The following is a 19,744-nucleotide window of genomic DNA, read 5'->3' on the forward strand; positions in this document are numbered from 1 at the left end:
TTGTCTCAAAAAACAAACAAACAAAAAAAGTTAAAACTTGGTAGGCTCAAGAGAAGTGTTCTTGGACTCAACAGAAAAAAAATCCGGACATTTGTTAAAATATTTATCTATTTTTATTTTATGCACATGGGTGTGTGGGCTGCATGAGTGTCTGTGTGCCATCTCTGGGTGCCATGTGTGTTCAGTGCCCACAGAGGCCAGAAGAAGGTGCCAGATTCCCTTAGACTTGAAGTTATGGGCAGTTGTGAGCTGCCATGTAGGTGCTGGGAATTGAACCGTGGTCCTCTGAAAGAGCTGTTAATGCTCTTAACCACTGAGCCATCTCTAGCCCACAGAACATGTTTTAGTTTCTGAAGCATTGTAATCTGGATCAAACTGAACTGGAGAAACTTTTTTTTTAGATTTTTAAATTTTATTTTATGTGTCTGAGCATTTTGCCTGCATGTCTGCATGTGCCCTATGTGCATGCCTTGAGTCAGAAGAGAGTGCTGGATCCCCTGGACCTGGAGTGAGACAGCTACGAACTGCTCTGTAAGTGCTGAGAACCAAATCTCGGCACCTCTCTGCAAAAGCAGCAAACGATCTAACCACAGCCATCTCTGCAGCCCCAAAATGAAGAGGTATTAACCAGTAGACTGGGGCTTGGGGAGTAAAGGAAAAATGCTTGCACCGAGCAGAAGTTTCGGCACATGAAAAAGGGCAGCAGAAAGCCCAGGCCCAAAGTCAGGAAGCTTAGCCAAGAGTGATGACAGAGCTTGAGGGGGCAAGAAAAGGGTTCCAGGAACAAGAAGCAGAGCAATGAACCAGACTTCCACAGATGCTCCTCCCTCCTCACCCCCCAATTCTGGAAGACAAAACAAAAAAAGGCTCCGTTTTAATTGATTTATTGAAAAACAGAATGAAAATCACTTGGAGAGCATATGATCAAAATCGTACTTAACAGGAAGAGGGGTCTGAACACAGCCCTGGGGTGGGAGAGCGAGGCTGGCACACCGTATGAAGAGTAGGGGGAGTGAGGAAACGCAGTGCTCACTCTAAACCCTGCTAAAACTCTACAGCTAACTTTCAGCGGCCCAGCATTCATTCCTGGGCAGGGCAGGGCTGACAACTGGATTGTCTGAGGAACAGCATCCAGGTAGTTTTTCTAGAAAAGTTGGGAAACAGCATCAAAGGGAACAGAGGAACACAATCTGAAAGGGTTCTCCTGCTTGGCCCTGTTGCCAGAGCCCCTGTCGTGATGAACCTGAAGTCAGGAGGGTCCGTCCGGACTCCAGCTCAGACACCAAGCAGCTGTGTGGCTTTGGACAAGTCGTTTTCCCCCTCTGGCCCTCTTTCCTCTGTTCTGAAGCAAGCTGGACTCAATGGCAACTCCTCTGGCCTGGGCACTCCACGATGTCAGGTCTGTGCTGGGTCAGAAAGCTGCACTGGCTTCTGAGGAAATGAGCTACTAGGGATCTGAGGCAGACTTGCACAGCGCTGGCCTTCCTCTGCAGGCTGACTGACAGCACCTCAACGTGGACAGGCAGAGGGGCAGGAGGCCCACTCCCGCTGCAGGAGGGCTCTCCGCAGGCACGGCTGGTTCCCAGGGAGCTCTACACAGAAGCAGGCCAACAGCATGCAGCTGCTCAGGGCACAGAGGTCCCTCGGCGTCTAAGGAGATAGTGCAGGCAGGAAGGCGTCTAAGGAGATAGTGCAGGCAGGAGAGTGCTGTGGGCTTTGGGCAGGAATGAGAAGGGTAAGAGGTAAAGCTACCCAGCACCTGGCCACGTGTCAAACTACCCAAGTCAGACGCTCTCCCCTTAAAGCAGAGCGTGGGCCCCACTGGTCCTAATAGAAGCAGCTCTTGCAGTAGAAATGCCACACTGGGCACCAAGGTCCATGATTCCTGTGAGGTGGTCACCATCACAGCAGGGGTCAGGAATCATCTCCATAACTGGAATCAAATGAGGTAGGCCAACTCGACCCCTTCCTCCAGCACCTTCCCTTACACAGACAGCTAGGTGGCTTATGGCTGATCATCTCCACCCAGAGCCATGGTCCTGGAGGGACATGAAGGCTAAAGCCCTTTCCTGACAGATGAGAAGGCCAAGGAAGTCGACAGGAGAACTGCTGTGCCCCACCCCCACCCCCACTCCGCTACCAGCATGTATCTGTGCCACTGAAAACTCCAAGGGCAAAGGCTTGCCAAGCCCACAGTGTAAGGGGAGGCACTCCCGTGACAGTGAGGGCTAGTACCCACTGTGAGGTTCAGATAAGCACTATTAAATATACCAGGCTTAAGGTATTGCGGGGGATGCACATACCAATATACCCTTGCATGCGTGTGAAGCAACAAAATGGCACTTGGGGAAGACTGTGGGCCTGGCCTACTTTAGTGAGGAGACTTTCTGCTCCCAAGTGTAAAATCACCAGAGCCCACATATGCCAACCTTTGGCAAGGTCTCCAAACACCCTAAGCTGGGCATGCTTCCACAGGGACATTCATCCCTAGGTCAAGGCCATTCAGCAAAGCTTTATGAAGCAACTTCTCCACAAAAGGCACAACTGAGGGCCCCAAAGAGCTAAGAGCATTTCTTAGAGCAGAGGGATGCCTAGCAGCAGAAACCCAGGACTCCTGGAGTGGGGAGCTCTCCGGCTGCTCTAAGTCACAGCTCCAACTCACTGAGAGGCACGCTGAGGGACAGAGGGGTGCTACCATTGGCAAAGGCCTTCATTAGACTGCTAGGATAGACAAGCCCCAGCTTCTCTGGGATCGGGAAACCCCACACCCTGTAGAGTGACGGGCTCAACCGGTCCCCGATATAGAAGGGGCCCATCCATTTGGCACTGCTGCCGTTCCTGGGGAGAGACAGCAAGAGGACCTGGTCACCCACCTTCCAGTCCTTCTCCTGGACCTCCCTCTTCAAGCGCCTATTGTCAGCCTTTTCGCCTGCCTTCTCTGCCACCCTCCAGTGGAGGTCCAACAGCTCCCATGTCAGCCGCGACGAGAAAGCATCCATCTTGAGCCCCTCAATGTTCGCACTGCTTACCTCCCACCACAAGGGCTCCATCAGCCTCATCTCCCCCCCAGTCAGGACCTGGTACGGGGTGGCCTGCGTGGTGGAGGCCCTAAAAGCCAGGTGCAGCAAGGGAAGGGAGGCTGCCCACTTCTTGCCATGCAGGAAAATGAACTCCTTCAGGGCCCTCTTGAATTCCCAGTAGGCCTCTGAACTCATCAAACAAGGGAACTGGAGGGCCCTACTCAGCGTGGTCACCTGGGCTCCTAGGGCCAGCCCACAGCTCACCAGGACATGCCGGGCAAACTGGGGACCTTGGGCCGCCTCCAGCCTTATGGGAACACCCCATCTTGCAAACACATGCTGCAGTAACACGTGGGCCACAGCCATGTGCGTATAGGGTTTCAGAGGGAATGCCTCCACCCACCGGGTGTTGGCATCTGCCACCAGGAGCACGTACTTATGACCCTCCTCGCTGGCAGTGACTGGACCCACCACCTCGATCTGCAGGCTTGACCAGGGAGCGGTTGACCTGAGAGGCCATGGGGACTCAATAACTTTCAACTCACCCCCTGTGAGATTTTTGGGAATGCAAAACAAACAGCTCCTGCAGTAATCTTTCACATGCTCCTGCATGCCGGGCCACCATCCCAGCAACCGCAGCTTCTTATAGGTCTCCTCTGGCCCCTGGTGCCCCCCCAAGGGCGTGTCATGCACAGAAAAAATCAGATCCCTCCGAAGTTGCCTTGGGACTACCCAGACCCTGGGATGTTTTTCCCCCTTGAACATAAGCAGGCCACTGTCTTTGTCGAGGCTGAGTGAATTAAAAGCAGAACTGAAAGGGGAGGGTCCGGACAACTTCTGCCCAGCCTGCAGCTTGGCAATGATATCCGCCAACGTGCTGTCACTGCGCTGTAAGGCCCGCAAGTCGGGCTTCCTGCCTTTAGCATGGGGAGTCACCACTGGCACTGGCACATCCTTCGGCAAGTCCCACCACTGCCCGCCTCCTTGGGCACCCTGCTTGGCCAGATTATCCACTGTCACAGCAAATAGAGAGCCCCGATAAGAGGTTCGGTAGATAAAGGGAAGGGATGAGAAGCCAGACGTGAGAGACATAATATAGGAGAGCAAGCTTGGATGAGGTAGGGGGGCCCCGTCAGATGAGAGGAAGCCCCGGGCCTTCCAGAGTGGCAGGAGCTCCCAGAGGACGCTGAAGATCCAGTTGCAGTGGGTGAGGAAAACCACTGGGAGACGGGACTGGCCAAAGCGCTCTAGGCCACAGGCCACGGCTGCCAGGTGGGCGCAGGTGGGCGTGTGAGGGGGGCAGGAAAAGGCGAGGGAGACTGGGGGGCTGGTGGGAGACAGGATGTAGAGGCCAAAGCCAGCACACAGCTCATCATCACGGTAGAAGCAATAGCCAGAAACGTGGATGCAGATAAAAGCAGACAGGTCGGTAGAAGGAGGGAGAAGCTGGAAAACCCGAGGCATGGAGGAAGCAGCCGTCAGCAGCTGGTTCTCCCCCAGGAGGCCCTGGAGAAGGCTGAACTCCAACTCCCTCTTGCCTTTGTCCTGCACCAAGAGAGACCATCGTATCAGCCACTCTTTGGAAGCCCTATGGCTTTCCCTCGTCTCGCTGTCCACAGCTGTCCGGGAGGCATAGGAGAGTCGTAGAACCACGGGGTTGTCTCCAATGTATCGGGAAAAATGTCTGAGGGCCCAAGACACAGCATAGGGGCTGTCCCCGCCTGACTGAGGGCCCTCGCTGTCCTCATCAGGGAGGAGAGGCTTCGAGGTATAGGCGATGGGGTGCTTCCTTCCTGAGTGTTCCTGCTGCAGGATGGCCGTCAGTGACACTCGGCTGACGGTCACTTCCAGGTAAAAGGGCAGGTGGGAGTTGGGGGCTGACAGGCAGAGGGCGGACACGAGGGCTCGTTTCAGGGCCAAGAAGGCCTTCTCGTGCTCCTGGTTCCACTGCCAGTCCGGCTTCTGCTTGAGGAGGCCGTGCAGGGGGCCCATGAGGACTTCATAGTCCGGAATAACATCCCGGTGGGAATCCATAAAGCCCATAAAAAAAGACAGCGCGGTGAAGTTGCTAGGGATGGTGAGCTGAGTGAGCTGGGCAAGAACCTGTTGACAGGGAGCCTTTCCATCCCAGGGAGGGAGGCAGGGAGAGGACACCGCTGGCAGGAGGTCAATGTCTAAAGCCCCCTCAGAGGGGTCATGCAGGCTGAGACACCAGAGGATTTCCTCAGAAAGGGAAGGACATTCGGCTCCAAACACTGCCACGAGGGAAGAGTAGTGGTCATCTTGCTCATCGGGCTTTGGTGTTCCTGGCCCCTCCACCAGCTCCTCTTCTGGGCTTTTCTCCCTCTCCTCCCCGACCTCTTCCACACTCTGAGGACCCACCAAAGGCTCGGGACCAGCATCATCACTCAACTCAGAGACACTGGCTGAACTGAGAGGAAGCGTCTTCCAGACCTTCAAGAAATTGCCAATGTCCATGTCCAACCTATTACCAAAACAAGCAGAAGAAGGAGAGGGGGCATCCCCACCCCACAGATTATCCAAGGGGAAAGCCACATGTGTGGTGACCCCACAGAACCCCGTCTTATTCCTAAGAGTCTTCATGCATGGGTCAGTCAGGAGCCGGCCCATAAACACTTGCTCTCCAGCTTGCTCATGCTACAACTTCAACAAGGATTCTTCTGTGCTTTGAAATTTTATCAAATCAAAACCTTACTGACTGTCAGCTTGACACAACCTATAATCAACTGAGAAGGCAGTCTCAGTGAAGGGCTGTGTAGATTGGGTAGCCTATAGACATGTCTGTGAGGGATTATCTTGATTACATTGAGGTGAGAAGACCCTCCCACCGTGGGTGACGTCATTCCCTAGGCAGGGATCCTAGACTGCAAAATGAAAGAGTGAGCTAAGCACACATACATTGCTCTCCTCTGACTGCAGACATGTGACCAGTTCTTCTCAAGCTCCTGCCACTTTGACTCCCCACCTAGAACTGTGAGTGGAAACAGCCCTTTCTCCATAAGTTGCTTTTGTCAGGGTATTTTATCGCAACAAGGGGAACAAAACGAAGCAGACTAAGACCACGAAACACTTAGTTTTGAGTCAGTGACTTGATAAGAGATGACTGGCAGCCTCCACTCTTACCCCAGGATGAACATTCCAGGGGAAGCCCAAGTCTGAGGGGAGGCCTAGCACACAGTAGAGAAACCTCAAGTTCATTTCCACAAGCTGATGAAACAGGTGTTGGCGTGCAGGGGTGTGCGTGGAGAGACGTGGCCTAGGAGGCACCACCCTGTCCACAAGTCCCAACCAAGTTCCCCGGAAGGTCCCAGAACACTGGGGCAGGGCAGCAAATGTGACTCAAAGCACATAGAGGCCAGAGACTCAGAGTTGCTACAAACTAGTTCTGCCAAAATGACCTTATCATTTGAGCTTCAGATTCCTTGTCCATTTACATTTAACTCAAATAGCAAAGAATCAAAGGAGACAATTAACATGACAGCAATATGTACGCAGAGCTCTCTTGGACACAATGAAAAAACCAACAAGACTGCTTGCTGTCACATAACACCAGCAGCATAAAGCAAAAATAGTCAAATGGTCCCAGGCAGAGAATAGATTCTTCTGCATGGAATGGAATGCTACACGGGCACTAAAGTGTACTACATGAATTTGCACGGCATAGGAGTGAAGACAGCAAGAAAAGATTAAGCACAAAGGCCAGTTGTAGAAAGATACATGAAAAAGTGTGTGTGAGATGTTAAAAGCATAATGAAAAGAGCAGATAGAAGCATCAAAAAGTGCCGGGCGTTGGTGGCACACACCTTTAGTCCCAGCACTCGGGAGGTAGAGGCAGGGGGATCTCAGTGAGTTCAAGGCCAGCCTGGTCTACAGAGTGAGTTCCAGGACAGGCTCCAAAGCCACAGAGAAACCCTGTCCCAAGGTGTTTCTGGTCAGTTCAGGAATGTCTGGAAGATAGAGACGGCCTGACAAATTACCTGTTTGGCTTCTTCAGAAATTCATCCAAGGTGGGGCCATCACGGCCCAGGGGGTCATCTGGTACCATGAAGAGATTCCCAGCGAAGGTGAAGGGCAGCAGGCTAGATCCACAAGAGAAATGGGGAAGACCCTCAGTGAACCCAAGACTCACAAGAGAAATGGGGAAGACCCTCAGTGAACCCAAGACTCACAAGAGAAATGGGGAAGACCCTCAGTGAACCCAAGACTCACAAGAGAAATGGGGAAGACCCTCAGTGAACCCAAGACTCACAAGAGAAATGGGGAAGACCCTCAGTGAACCCAAGACTCACAAGAGAAATGGGGAAGACCCTCAGTGAACCCAAGACTCACAAGAGAAATGGGGAAGACCCTCAGTGAACCCAAGACTCAGCCTCACTCTGTTGCCTCTGCAGGGGCTGAGAGCCCCATTTACCAGCAAGTACTGGAGAGCCTACTCTGGGCCCCTCGTCTCACCCCAACATCTTTTTCTGCCATGGGCTGCTGAACATCACTGGGAAATAAGAGCTCAAGTCCCAAGGAATGTCTCACCGATCTCTGACCATCAGTTTCTTGGAATTATTCATTAGGATGTGAATCTGCTCATTAGTGACAATGATTCCATCTGTCTCCTCTGCCAGCTTCACCATGAACCTGCAGGGAAAAGGAAATTACTAACCACATAGTAACTACCCTCTCACTTTCTGGACCCTCTGGAAAATGAACTAGAGCTCCCGAGTGTGTCAGACAAAAACTCTGCCCTCTGTAATCAAGGCAAGGTTCCAGAGCATATCCTCTCTTCCATGTGGCAATCTGGGATCCCAACATCCCCCCAGAATGTGCACTTGGTTACATAGACCCCCCAAGTGTATATACAAGCTCACGCCCCTGTCATATACACAGGCTCATTGACAGAGACCCCATCCTCTGGTTCACACATGGGTATTTTTCTGCTCCCATTTTTGTGCCTGTAAAATGTAAATAAAATACCCCCCAGTACTGCTATAATAATTACACCAAGGTGATGCTTACGTGCCTAGCACACAGCACACAATATTCTTCATCAAGGCACAATACTCACATTCATGCCATAGATACCAACTCATACATACCACATATGTACCAACACATACATACCACATATGTACCAACACATAAAATCATGTGGCTTAATAGACAAATCCATCTTCCTGAAGATCACTTTCTTTCTGAGGAGGGCTGTGCCCAGGAAAAAGTCACCTACCTACTTGTCTGTGTTCCCTGGGATTTTTCACATGCTGTTCTCCAAGTGCCCAGCAGAGGGCCCTTCTACAGAAAAGTCATTGTCCCTTGAGCCCTTCCTTGCCTGGCTGGATTTAGAGGATTTAAAAAACTGATCTAAACCAGATGGTGCACGCCTTTAATCCCAGCACTCAGGAGGTAGAGGCAGGAGGATCTCTGTGAGTTCGAGACCAGCCTGGTCTACCAAGCGAGTTCCAGGACAGGGTCCAAAACAATACAGAGAAACCCTGTCTCGAACCACCCCCCCCCAAAAAAAAACTGATCTAAGAGTCAGCTCTGGAAGCTTGGGATACTGGAGTGGCCCTTCCCAGCTCTTCACAGCCTTAAAGGCTGAGCGGATTGCAGGGAACACAGGAAAGACACATAACCTCTATTCTCCCAGCATGCAAGGTGCCCAAGCGAAACCAAGAACCGTCGGCCGAGCATCTGGCCTAGCCTAGAACAATGACAGGGCCTTCCTTCCCTACCCTAGTACAGGCCGGGTCACAGAGTCCCCTAGGCACACTAGTTCTACGACCATGCTAGACGGTGAACGCTGAGAGGATGTCAATGTTTAGGCAAACCAGGTCCAGCTAACTCCATTTCTAGACCCTTGTCCCCGGTCTACACTTCCTCCCAGCGTACGAGCTTGGGGAAGAAAGACTGAGGGCATTCCTTGAAACACGAACTTTAACACAAGCTGGCACCAAAAGCCAAGCGGCACCTTCTATCCAATGCAGCGAGCCTGGGCCCACAGGCCATGGAGGAGGCCAGTTAACTGGGGAAGTACAGCACCAGAGTTCCAAAGACCTCGGTGACCTTGTGTTTGGGAGGGGCCAGCCTTCAGCCATCTCATTTGTGCCCCAACACCTCCTCTCAGACCCGGCCTTTGTCTCCATTTCCCCCGAGGTGAGCTGGGACACCATCCGAGACCACCCCGAGCCCGCGGAGGGACCTGGGGAATGGCACACCTGTAATCATAGGTGGTGATCTTCTTGCCATTTTCCAGCTGGGATGGAGTGATTGACAGCATCCTGAGTGAGTGAAGCTGCGTCAGAAAGTGGCTCTCTGAGGGAGACAGAACAGGGAGATAGAGGGAGGGCTGCGTGGGAGAGGCCACGGTCGGGGGTGGGAGCGGGGCAGTAAGTCAGGGGACGTCCTGGAGATGGCGGAGGGACTGGGCGGCCCTGAGCATCTCACCTCTCACCCTCCGGTGCTTCTTCAGCTGCCAGGTGGGTACGAACACCGTGACCTCTCGGTGTCCTCGATTCCAGAAATACTGCACTGCCATGGCGATGCCCCGGCACGAGAAGAAGTGCTGGAGGCCGTGCCTGTGGGACGGCGGGAGTGAGGGACTGCTCCCAGAAGGCCCCGCGGTACCACTCATTCCTCGCCCTGGGGCCCAAGCCCGCAATGTCCCAAGGGTACTGAAGATGCCAGCAATGCCCTCTCCGTACCCCTCCCCCTCTGAGACAAGGTCTCCTATGAAGTCCTAGCTGTCCTGGGTGGGGTTTACTATGTAGACAAGGCTGCTCTTGAACTCAAAGAAACCCTTCTGCCTCTGCCTCCTGAGCGCTAGGATTGCATGTGGACGTGCGACCACACAAGGCCTGCAGCCCCGCCGTGGGCACTGCTTGCCACGCAGTAGCCATTCGTTACAGGCCACGCCCCTCATCTCGATACCCACATTAGGTCAGGAAGGAATAACTGCCCAGCTCCCCAGCATGCCCAGCCCACGGCTACTCACACCATGGCCACACTGCTGCCGTCGATGACCACTCTCCGAAGCCCTGGATTCCCAGGCTCCCCAGACAAGTTCAACTCGAAGGGTGTGTTCAAGGCCTCGTGGTACCTCTGGAAGCTGGTCACTGTGTTAATGGCCTGTGGGTGGCGAGATGACTGCCTCTGGGCCCCCTCCCAGGCCCCAAGAAGTCCTTCCCTCAGGAACGGATGCGAATTTCTGGAGGCCAGGGTGCTACTGGCCTGGAGACCCTGCCTTCCCGCCTTCCCCTGGCCCTTTGGCCCGACAGCTCTACTCTTTGAAGCCTGGACCTCACTCAGGGGTTTGGCTACATCCAAGGTTTGCCCTGCAACCACGGGCACCTGGGCCACAGATGTCTTAGATGCTCTGGAGGCTTTAGAAGTTGCAGGTGCTTTGGTGGTCGAAGGTGTTTTGGGAGTTGCAGGCCCCGCTTTAGTGGCATTCCCAGTTTGAACTTTGGGGGTTGGGCTCGCAGGTGTTTTTACTGAAGGCATTTTCTGCGCTGGAGTTTTGGGAGCTGTGGGTACCACGGGAGCTGCTTGCTGACCCAAGGCTCTTTGGGGGGCTGTGGGTACCACCGGAGTTGCTTGTTGAGGGGCTGTGGGTACCACGGGAGCTGCTTGCTGACCCAAGGCTCTTTGGGGGGCTGTGGGTACCACAGGAGCTGCTGGCTTTGATGAAGTTGGAGGCACTTTGGGAGCTGCGGGTTCTGTGCACACTGCAGACCTCTCTAGGGCTGGAGGCACTTTGGGAGCTGTGGGCAGACCTTCCTCGGTGGGTAGGTGTTCAACTTTGGACACTGTTGTGGCTGTGGGCATTTCAAGAGTTTCAGACATTGTTGGAGCCTTGGGTACAGACTGATCTGTCATCTCCGCTTGAGCCACTGGCCTCTGGTGAGCTGTGGGTCCCCTTTGCTCTGTGGGCAGTACTGAAGGGGACAACTTTTCCAGGCCTTTACCATCTGACAATGCACTTCTTTCATCTTTCTGCTCGACTCCAACCTGGGGTATAGATGTCAAAGACGGCGCTACTTGTGGGGGCCCTGAGCTAACCATCTCTTCGATAGCACAGTCCCCTGGCACCACCGATAAACGGGTGCCGCCTGTGGGCGTCTCTGGCTTCGGGCTGTGCTCTAGGGATGTCTCCCTTCCTGGCTCCCCGTCTGGTCTACAAGCCTGGTTTTCTGTACTGGGCAGAGGAGCCAGTGCTTTCGGCTTCCACCCCAGGTTTAAGGGCAAACGAGTCTGTCCTGGCAGCTTCAGCTGAATGGGGCCCACGGGCCTCTGCCAGAAGGGGAAATTGAGGCAAGCCTGGGATAGGAGCCAGGCCAGGTGAAGAGAATGTAGTTTGTTGATCTTCCAGAACGTTGCAGCAATAGTGCCTGGCCACAGGGGCCCAAAGGCTGGCCCCGGGGCCCATGCACTCAGAGCTGACACTGGCGACTGCAGTGACACTCTGTCTTCCATCCTCTGTGCCTGCCTTTGCTGCAAGAGCGCTTGTGTGTGGTTTGCAGAGTCCTGGCTGCTGAGGGTTTGCACAATGGCTCCTTCCTCCCGAGCACTGTCCGTATCACCTTGCTTGTTGGAACAGATCCTGGAAAAGGCCCAAGTTTGTTGAAAAGGTGAGAAAGGCACTTTGGTCCCAAATGACTATTTCCTTGGGATCATGAGCCTGGACAGGGGTGGAGAAGACCCATTCTCCAGTACTTACTGTACTAGCTGGCATGCTGTCTCCTGCTGAGTGCTCTGGACTGGCATCAGGGATCCAGCTGCTCCCAAACCTGTTGATCTCTTTGAATTTTCTGAAGCCTGATTCCAGGTTCCTATCTCTAAGAAGGGTCCAGGGCTCTCTCCTATGGTCACCAGGGATGAGCCTTCCTTCTGCTGCGGGGTGGGGTAGATCAGGACCTCTGGGTTGGAGCAGGTACCAGAGATGCCAAAGTGGCTGAGCCAATCGACGATGTCTTCTTTGCCAGCAGCATCCCGCACGAGGCTGAGGAGCAGCTCCTGCACCGCTGGTGGAAGCTGCAGCAGGTCTCCTGCATACTGGTCACCGCGGATCCACACCAGGGCCCCAAAAGCCCGGGTCACCTCTGTCTCCCAAACCCCCCGGGGGGTGACCATAGGGGCAGGGCCCCAGCGCAGACGTGCCACCAACTCCTCCAGCCAGTTCTGTATCATGGTGAAAGACTCAGTCAGCCCGCCCACCATCAAGGAGCCTGGGGGACCAGGCACCAGGTAAGCCAGAGTACTCCAGCAGAGGCAGTCCAGGAACAGGCCTTGTGCCCCCAGGAAGGCGCAGTGCAGGACTGGCGGGTAGCGAACCTCCTTCCACAGCTCTGGGCTGCACAGACCCTTCAGGTATTCCTGGACAGAAGGGAGAAGCAAAGGGAGCCAGCCTGTGAGTGGCTAACCCTATCTGTCCTCTGCACCTCAAAGGCCAACCCCTGGCTAAGCTTAACCCCTCCCACAGCTGACCCCCCACCTCCACCCCCTCTTTCCAGGGACCGGTGACAGGATAATGAGAATCAAGTTTGGTGTCAAGAGACCTCACACTAGTTCTAATGGCCTTATTCGACCAGGAAGGATTGCAGGAAATGTGCCAACTTCTCGGAGCCTCAGCCTCTTCACCTACAGCATGGCGAGTTAAGCTAGACATGCTTGGGCCCAGGCCCCACCTTGGCACTGCAGAACTGTGTGGCACCTGGGGGGAGGGGCTACACACTTTTAAGTATTCTCATGTGCTGAGAATGTGAGCAGCCTGGGCCAAGTTAGCAATTCCCTCCTCCCAACGGTGCCTCCCATCCAATCCTGCCTCGTCAGTCTCCTGGAAGCTTCAATTAGTTAAGTGAGCTTGGCTTACTTAGAATGGAGACTGGCACAGCCTGCTCCCATTTTCTCATAAGATGAGAAAATAATAATAATAAAAATAATAAGTGTACACAGCTCAGCTGTGCCTGCACCAGATCACAGCCTGTATCTACCTGACTAAAGCCAGAGCTCGCTGCACCTCCTCTGGCTGACAGCACAGTGACTTCCAGGTAATCCTGTAGAATTCTGGTTTAATCCCCTTCCAGAAGCTCTGGGCACAACCTGTACCCGTAACCATGGTAACTGTCACCCAGCAGTGGAGATAAAGTTGCTGAGCCAGTATCCAGAGGAATGTCCCACAGATCCTCATTTTGTCTAACCAGAATGAAAGCCTCGAGTTCCCTAGCTGACCAGCCCTCGTGTTCGCAGGGAAAGCAGCTGGCTTCATCCACCTACCAGTGTAATCCTAAACAGAAAACAATTTCAGCAATCTATTGATAAATGATTCAGCAAAGTAGGAAAAACATCAAAATAGAGTGATGTTATTTGTAAAAATCTATTGCCTAACGTTCCACAGATCTTCTGTCACTTTGAAGTTAAATAAAAACATTAGCACCAAACAACATCATACCAGTCTATGAGTGTCAAGGTGCTTATGACTTCACAGGATCCTTCCTTCTTTTCCCTTGAGACAGGGTTTCTCGGTAGCTTTGGAGGCTGTCCTGGAACCCACTCTGTAGACCAGGCTGGCCTCCAACTCACAGATCTGCCTGCCTCTGCCTCTCAAATGCTAGGATTAAAAGTGAGCACCACCATTGCCTGACTCTCCTTTCTTCTTATAAGCCAGTGTTCATTATCTGCCTTCAAATGACACCCCAATTTACATGAAAAATACTAAAAAGGCTAAGAAAAAGGACAGAACCAGGAAGCTATGAATTCAAGGAGTGAAGAGAAAGAGGAAAACAAACGTAGAGAAGATCAACCTGAAAACCTAATACTCCCAACACAGAGAGACACAGACAGACAGACTTCCCTACCTCCAAAAGGCTAACTACCATTACTCTTCTCAGAAACATATTAAACAATTTGGCACACAGTAAATAGGACACCATTTTTAGTGTGAAATTTTCTAGTTTTTAGTTTATTTATTTTGGCTTTTTGAGACAGGGTTTCTTTGTGTAGCTTTGGAGGCTGCCCTGGCACTCACTCTGTAGACCGAGTTCGCCTCAATCTCACAGAGGTTGGCCTGCCTCTGCCTCCCAAGTGCTGGAATTAAAGGCGAGCACCACCAACACCTGGTTAGTTTTAGTTAGTTTGCTGTATCATTTAGTTTTTAGTTTCACACCATTTTGTGCGAAAATAGAACCCATAACTCTTAGACACTTAAATGTAACCATAGCAATGAGACACTCAAAACAAACAAACAAAAGAGTTGAAAGATAGTCAGGCAAAAAGTCAGTTAGCAGTTAGCAGGGTATGGTGATGCACACCTTCTACCCCAGAATTTACAAGGTAGGCGCCAATTCCAGTACTCAGATAATGGAAGGAAGGAAGGAAGGAAGGAAGGAAGGAAGGAAGGAAGGAAGGAAGGAAGGAAGGAAGGAAGGAAGGAAGGAAGACAACATAATGATGCCCCAGGAGAGCAATAATCTGGAGCCTCAAGACAAGAGTGTCTGTCTACATGCTGTGTGAGAAACTTGGAAATCCATGAATGCCAGAAGAGTCCTGAAGGACAAGAAAAGTATTGCTATCTTCTTTTGTGAACTTTTAAGGAGAGGGCAAGAACTTTTAAATGTAAATTCCTTGGTTAAGGAAACAGCTTACATTTAAACAAAAAGAGAGATTAGGTGTTCAGTAGCAACACAGCTGTGTAGGCAAACGTGGAGAAGGGGCACACCCTGATTTAGAGCGCTTGCCAATGTTCCCACTATGGCTCTAAACACCCCTCTACCAGCTTACAAAGTTCTAAAATGTTAATAATGGGTGTGTGTGAACCAAATCCAGCACACACCTGACCACAACCAGTTCCCAGGGTTCTGCTCACGTAGGGACAGGCTAGTTTCCACCTAAGAACCAAGTTGGAACCCCAGAACACAGGCTCCAGAAGCCACTTCTACTACCACTGTCACTGGATTCCCTGTCACCTCTATCCATCTTCTCAGAGAAGCAAACGTGTCACCTCCCTGCTGGCACTCAGCCCATCCTCACAGTACCATGTTCGAGTACTACAGACAGAAGGATGTACAAGGTTTAGCCCTGGGCTCATTTACCCACTGTTAACTCCCCTTTCCTCTGTCTGACCCCACCCCAGGAGAGCCAGCTTCCCAGGGTTTGTTTTCCTACCTGGGTGTGATACACAGCAACAGCTCTGATGTTTTCTAAATCCTGCCACTGCACAAGATCTTAAAACACAGGTTTAACAGAAAAAAATTTTTTCTGGCAAGGCAAGCACAAGTAATATAGAAACATACCCAGGCCAGGTTTGGTAACCCACGCCTTTAATCCTAGCACAGAGGCGGGTGAATCTCTGTGATTCAAGGCCAGCCTGGTCTACAGAGTGAGTTCCAGGACAGGCTCCAAAGCTACACAGAGAAACCCTGTCTCAGAAACCCAAAACCAAAAAACTATCCAGGGCCCTTCTTTAAGTGAGCCTGAATCTTTTGTTTTGTTTTTTAGTTTTTCAAGCAGGGTTTCCATACTCACTCTATAGACTAGGCTAGCCTCGAACTCACAGAGCTCCACCTGCCTCTGCCTCCCCAGTGCTGGGATTAAAGGTGTGCGCCACCAAGGCCTGCATCTTTCTTGACCTCTCTTCCACTCAGTGCACAAGTGACCCCACTGTTCCCTCTCTGTCTCTCCCAAACTTCTAATTTCCACAAGTCCTCTCTACCAGTTGACCTATGTATGGAAGGCCACTGTCAAAATGCAAAACTCCATCCACACTACATGTGAAAAACAAGACATCCTCACATTAGGAAAGGCTCACATAGCAGGTGTGGTGGTTTGAATAGGAATGGCCCCCATAGACTCATGTGTCTGAATGTTTGACCATGGGGAGTGGCACTATTAGAAAGTGTAGCCCTATTGCAGTAGGTGTGGTCTTGTTGGAGGAAGTGTCACTGTGGAGGTGGGCTTTGAGGTCTCATATGCTCAAGCTAGGCCTAGTGTGGCAGTCTTTTTCCTGCTGCCTTCGGATCAAGATGTAGAACTCTCAGTTACCTCTCTAGGGCCATGTCTGCCTGTTAGTAGTCAGGCTTCTGTACTGGCCTGTCCTTGGAGTTCTGACAGGATACACCTTCATCTTCAGCCACTAAGAGCATCTCTCTCTCTCTCTCTCTCTGTCTGTCTCTCTGCCTGTCTCTGTCTCTTCTTCTCTCCCCCCCCTGCCTCTCTCTTCTCTTCTGCTGCTCCTGTCCCTAGAGGCCTCTCTCTCCTCTCCCCTCCCCCTTTTCCCATTCTTTTCCCCAATAAGAAACTCCTCCACCCAAGCTCTGTTGAATGGCATCTTTCTCATCTTTCTCTTGTGTGTGCACTGCTTTTTAAAATTACAACACTGCCTGCATGTCTCCATGTCCCCCCCGCCCCGCCCCCCCCCCCCCGCCATGATGGTAACAAACTAACCCTCTGAACTGTAAGCCAGCCCCAATTAAATGTTTCCTTTATAAGGGTGCCTCTTCACAGCAACAGAAACCCCAACTAAGACAGCAGGTAACCAAGAGCATCTCGTTTCACAGGATACCAACACTGGGAGACAGACAGGATCGATTATAGAGCCATTTACTAACAGCAACACCTGCTTCGCCCCATGTTGTTCTCTGCACACTGCCAGAGTATTTGAGCATCATGATTTCAGATGCCCTCACGACTCTTCCGTGGCAAGAGTATTATTACACTGTTTCACATATGAGGAAAAGGGCTCAAGATGGATAAATTATTAGACCTGAACCTCTTCAAAGAACCAGTTGCTCTGTCTGGACTGTAATGTGGTGACAGGGTGTCAAATCCAGATCTCCTAACCCTTGGGACAAAACTTTATCCTCCCCACATTCCACATTCTCCTCCTGCCCCCCAATATCTTCCTTCTGTTCACCACCAGTACAAGGAAGTTACCCAGAATCCCTGCAAGCTGAGGCAGGGGCGGGGGTGGGGTGGGGTGTCCCACGCCTTTAATCCCAGCACTTAGGAGGCAGAGGCAGACCGACCTCTGAGTCTGAGGTCACCTTGGTCTACAGAGTGAGTTCCAGGACAGACAGGGTTACACAGAGAAACCCTCTCTCACCCACCCCCACTACCCCCACCCCTGCAAAAAAAAAAAAAAGGAATCTCTGCAAGCCGAGTTGCCACTGTCTACACGGCCTCTCTCCAGGGCAATGAGGGATGGGAGGGGAAATTGATGGAGCCACGGGACTTAGCAGGGCTTGGACTGAGAAACCTGGGGTTGGAAGCCTGTGGCCCAAAGAGGCAGCAGTGCTGGCCGGAGCTGACAGGCTTGAAGAAGCTGACCTGAAGTTTAAGACAGAAACACGAGGTGGGCATCCCAAACAGTGCTATTCAGGGAGCAGGGGAGGGGTGGCTCCGTGTGGTACACACAGACTCTGGGTTCAGTCCCCATCACATGGCGGGGGCTTTGGAAAGGAAGTACTTGTCAGTTGCTTGGTTCTCCATAAAGGCTGAGCTATGGCACTTTACAGTAATGGAAAAATTAAGGGCATAAGGAACCCAAAAGCCTCTTGTTACCCTACCCAACCCTCTGACACTCGCAGGCTCCTGCACATCTGTTTTCTGGACAGACACCTCTCCCCTCCCCCAGCACCTCTGTCAGAACTGGAAAACTGCTGATGCAGCAGCTTGCTGAAAGTGCTAAGGGAGACATTTCCCAGCCTCCCTGTCCTCCTGCTGGCTGTGCTCTGGGCCTCCCCAACCTCGGCCCTTTCTAACTGGGATAAAGCTCCAGCCAAAGACTGAGAGAAGGGAACCTAGGTCCTTCCCACCGGAAAAGATAAGGGAATCTGAGGGAGTAGGGGACCTTGGGTGTGACGAGGCAGAGGGAGGAGCCCAGGCAGAGAAACTGGTGAAAGAAGCCAAGTTGAGCTACAAGCTGGGACCTGGCCTGTTCAATACCCAGCTACGCACAGCAGGCCCTTTCATCTCAAAGTCTATGGTCCTCCCAGACTCCCTGGCATCCCAAGGCCGTGCTTTCCAGAACAGATGCATTCCACCCTGAGCCCCTGTTGCTGAGAGGAGCAAGAATATGGGTCAGGGTCCTGGGTTCTAGTCCAACCTCCACCAACCTACTCCCACCTGATTCTGAGGACGCATGCAGGCCTTCACCCTCTCTGAGCCCCAGGGCCTCATCTAGAAAATGCCACGCTGCTTTAGAAGTGTCTCTAGGGCCCTCCTCCAGTCCTAGTACTCAGAGACACAGCCCAGGATTTAGACAGACAGAAAGGACAGAGGCCTTCCAGAGCCTTGGTGAGAACAAAGACGTGTGTTGCAGAGGCCACAAAAATGCAGGCCCTTAAATTGATCCCAAGATGGAAAAGCAGAGTTCTGATCACTGAGGCCTGGCCGAAGAGGGCTCAAGGAGAGCCGCTCGATCGCTGGGTCGATCCCCAGAGGTTCTCCCAGCACACTGGAAAGGACAGGGGGAACCGGTGAAGGGCAGACCTGACTCCCGAAGCACTGCCTGACTTGCAAGAGAGGGGTGGGGCTGAAGAGGAAGAATGAAGCCGAGGGACCGAGCTGGGGCTGCAGATCTGGAGGGAGGGAGGCCCGGTACCTGCCAGTCAAGCAGCAGAACCCAAGCTGAATACCTCTGGGGACCACTGACTCCCCAGGAGAGAGGGAGAGGGGTTGATAGAAGGGCTACGTGGGGAGTGAAGAGAAACTGTTTACCTTGGCTTTACCAGTATTCTCGCGGGGCCCCTCCAGCTGCAGCCAGAAGTAGGGGTTGTCGGGACGGCTCTGGAAGGCGTTCACCTTGACCCTGAAGATGCGCTGGACTTGCAACCGCTGTCGGTGCACCCGAGGCTTCGATTTTGACTGCACCATGAACCATTCCTGCGCTGGGGGTCTACCCCCAGACAAGAGCATGGCTGCCTCTCCTGCCCCTGGAAAGCGTGAGACAAGTGTCACCGGTCCCAACGCCGAGACCCCCAGACCCGAGGCCCCCGGCCACCAAGCCCCGCAACCTAAGCCACGCCTCCCTTTCCCTGCGGCGCGCCCCCCCGCCACTGCCTCCCTGCTGCGGGCTCTGCGACCCACCCGCCAGTGCTCCGCGCCCGCCCTCCCAGCTCCGTCCCTTTCCGCCGCTGCTCAGGAGACAAGCCCTTCCTGCTAGGGGTTGTAGCTAGGGGTGGGACCGGGCGGGATCCCGCCGCCCTCCCCGCCACCCCGCCTTCCCCCTGGACCTTGCAGCCAGGCCCCCTGGATAAACTCGCCTGGGCTGCTGGATTGCTTAAAGGGGCGCTGGAGAGCAAGGAGGGAAGGAGAGGGGGGAGAAGCCCGGCCAAGGACGTGGAAACAACTGCCCTCCACCCAAGTTTTGTGCCCAGGGGTCAAAGTTAATTTCCTTCCAATTCCCCTTTCCTGGAAGGAAGGGAGAGGAAGGAGAGTTGGGCTCTGAGACCCTGTTTTGAGATCTCAATCAGGGTTTTACACACACACACACACACACACACTCACACCACTCCTTCATATACATTCACACACACACCACTCCACAAACACACTCACACACACACACACACACACACACACACCACTTCTTGGTGGTCTGCACCTCCCTTCAGAACCCAAGCCTGACCCATGTTCTTCCGTGGCAGGAAAGGGTTAAAGGAGAGTGGGGTGGAGAGCCCACAGAGGCTCGGGCCTCTAGAAACTCTGGGCTGGAGACC

General features: G+C 52.9%; 1 protein-coding gene and 1 long non-coding RNA gene across 2 annotated transcripts; one reads left to right on the forward strand and one right to left on the reverse strand.

Annotated features, from left to right (window-relative positions):
* Positions 1-868: 868 nt before the first annotated feature.
* On the reverse strand, positions 869-19,169 carry Nynrin (NYN domain and retroviral integrase containing). The gene is made up of 9 exons (XM_040740608.1): positions 19,113-19,169; positions 18,744-18,958; positions 11,749-12,404; positions 10,024-11,631; positions 9,477-9,607; positions 9,248-9,344; positions 7,569-7,670; positions 7,019-7,120; positions 869-5,505 (listed from the first exon to the last, which is right to left on the reverse strand). The coding sequence occupies exons 2-9, from the start codon at positions 18,939-18,941 to the stop codon at positions 2,646-2,648; spliced, it is 5,754 nt and encodes a 1,917-aa protein (XP_040596542.1). The 5' UTR covers positions 18,942-18,958; positions 19,113-19,169; the 3' UTR covers positions 869-2,645.
* On the forward strand, positions 11,555-13,543 carry LOC121137835. Its single transcript, XR_005875108.1, has 3 exons — positions 11,555-11,659; positions 12,017-12,275; positions 12,542-13,543. It is a non-coding gene; the product is annotated as an uncharacterized LOC121137835 (long non-coding RNA).
* Positions 19,170-19,744: the final 575 nt, after the last annotated feature.

This window comes from Mesocricetus auratus, unplaced genomic scaffold, assembly GCF_017639785.1.
Source record: "Mesocricetus auratus isolate SY011 unplaced genomic scaffold, BCM_Maur_2.0 Super-Scaffold_100707, whole genome shotgun sequence".
Taxonomy (NCBI): domain Eukaryota; kingdom Metazoa; phylum Chordata; class Mammalia; order Rodentia; family Cricetidae; genus Mesocricetus; species Mesocricetus auratus.

Coding starts and splice junctions, on each gene's coding strand:
- Nynrin (XM_040740608.1), bottom strand. CDS start 18,941: ATGCTCTTGTCTGGGGGTAGACCCCCAGCGCAGGAATGGTTCATGGTG. Junction 11,632..11,748: donor ACAGCATGCCAGCTAGTACA/GTAAGTACTGGA, acceptor GGCCTTTTCCAG/GATCTGTTCCAACAAGCAAG. Junction 5,506..7,018: donor TTTCTGAAGAAGCCAAACAG/GTAATTTGTCAG, acceptor TTTTGGTAATAG/GTTGGACATGGACATTGGCA.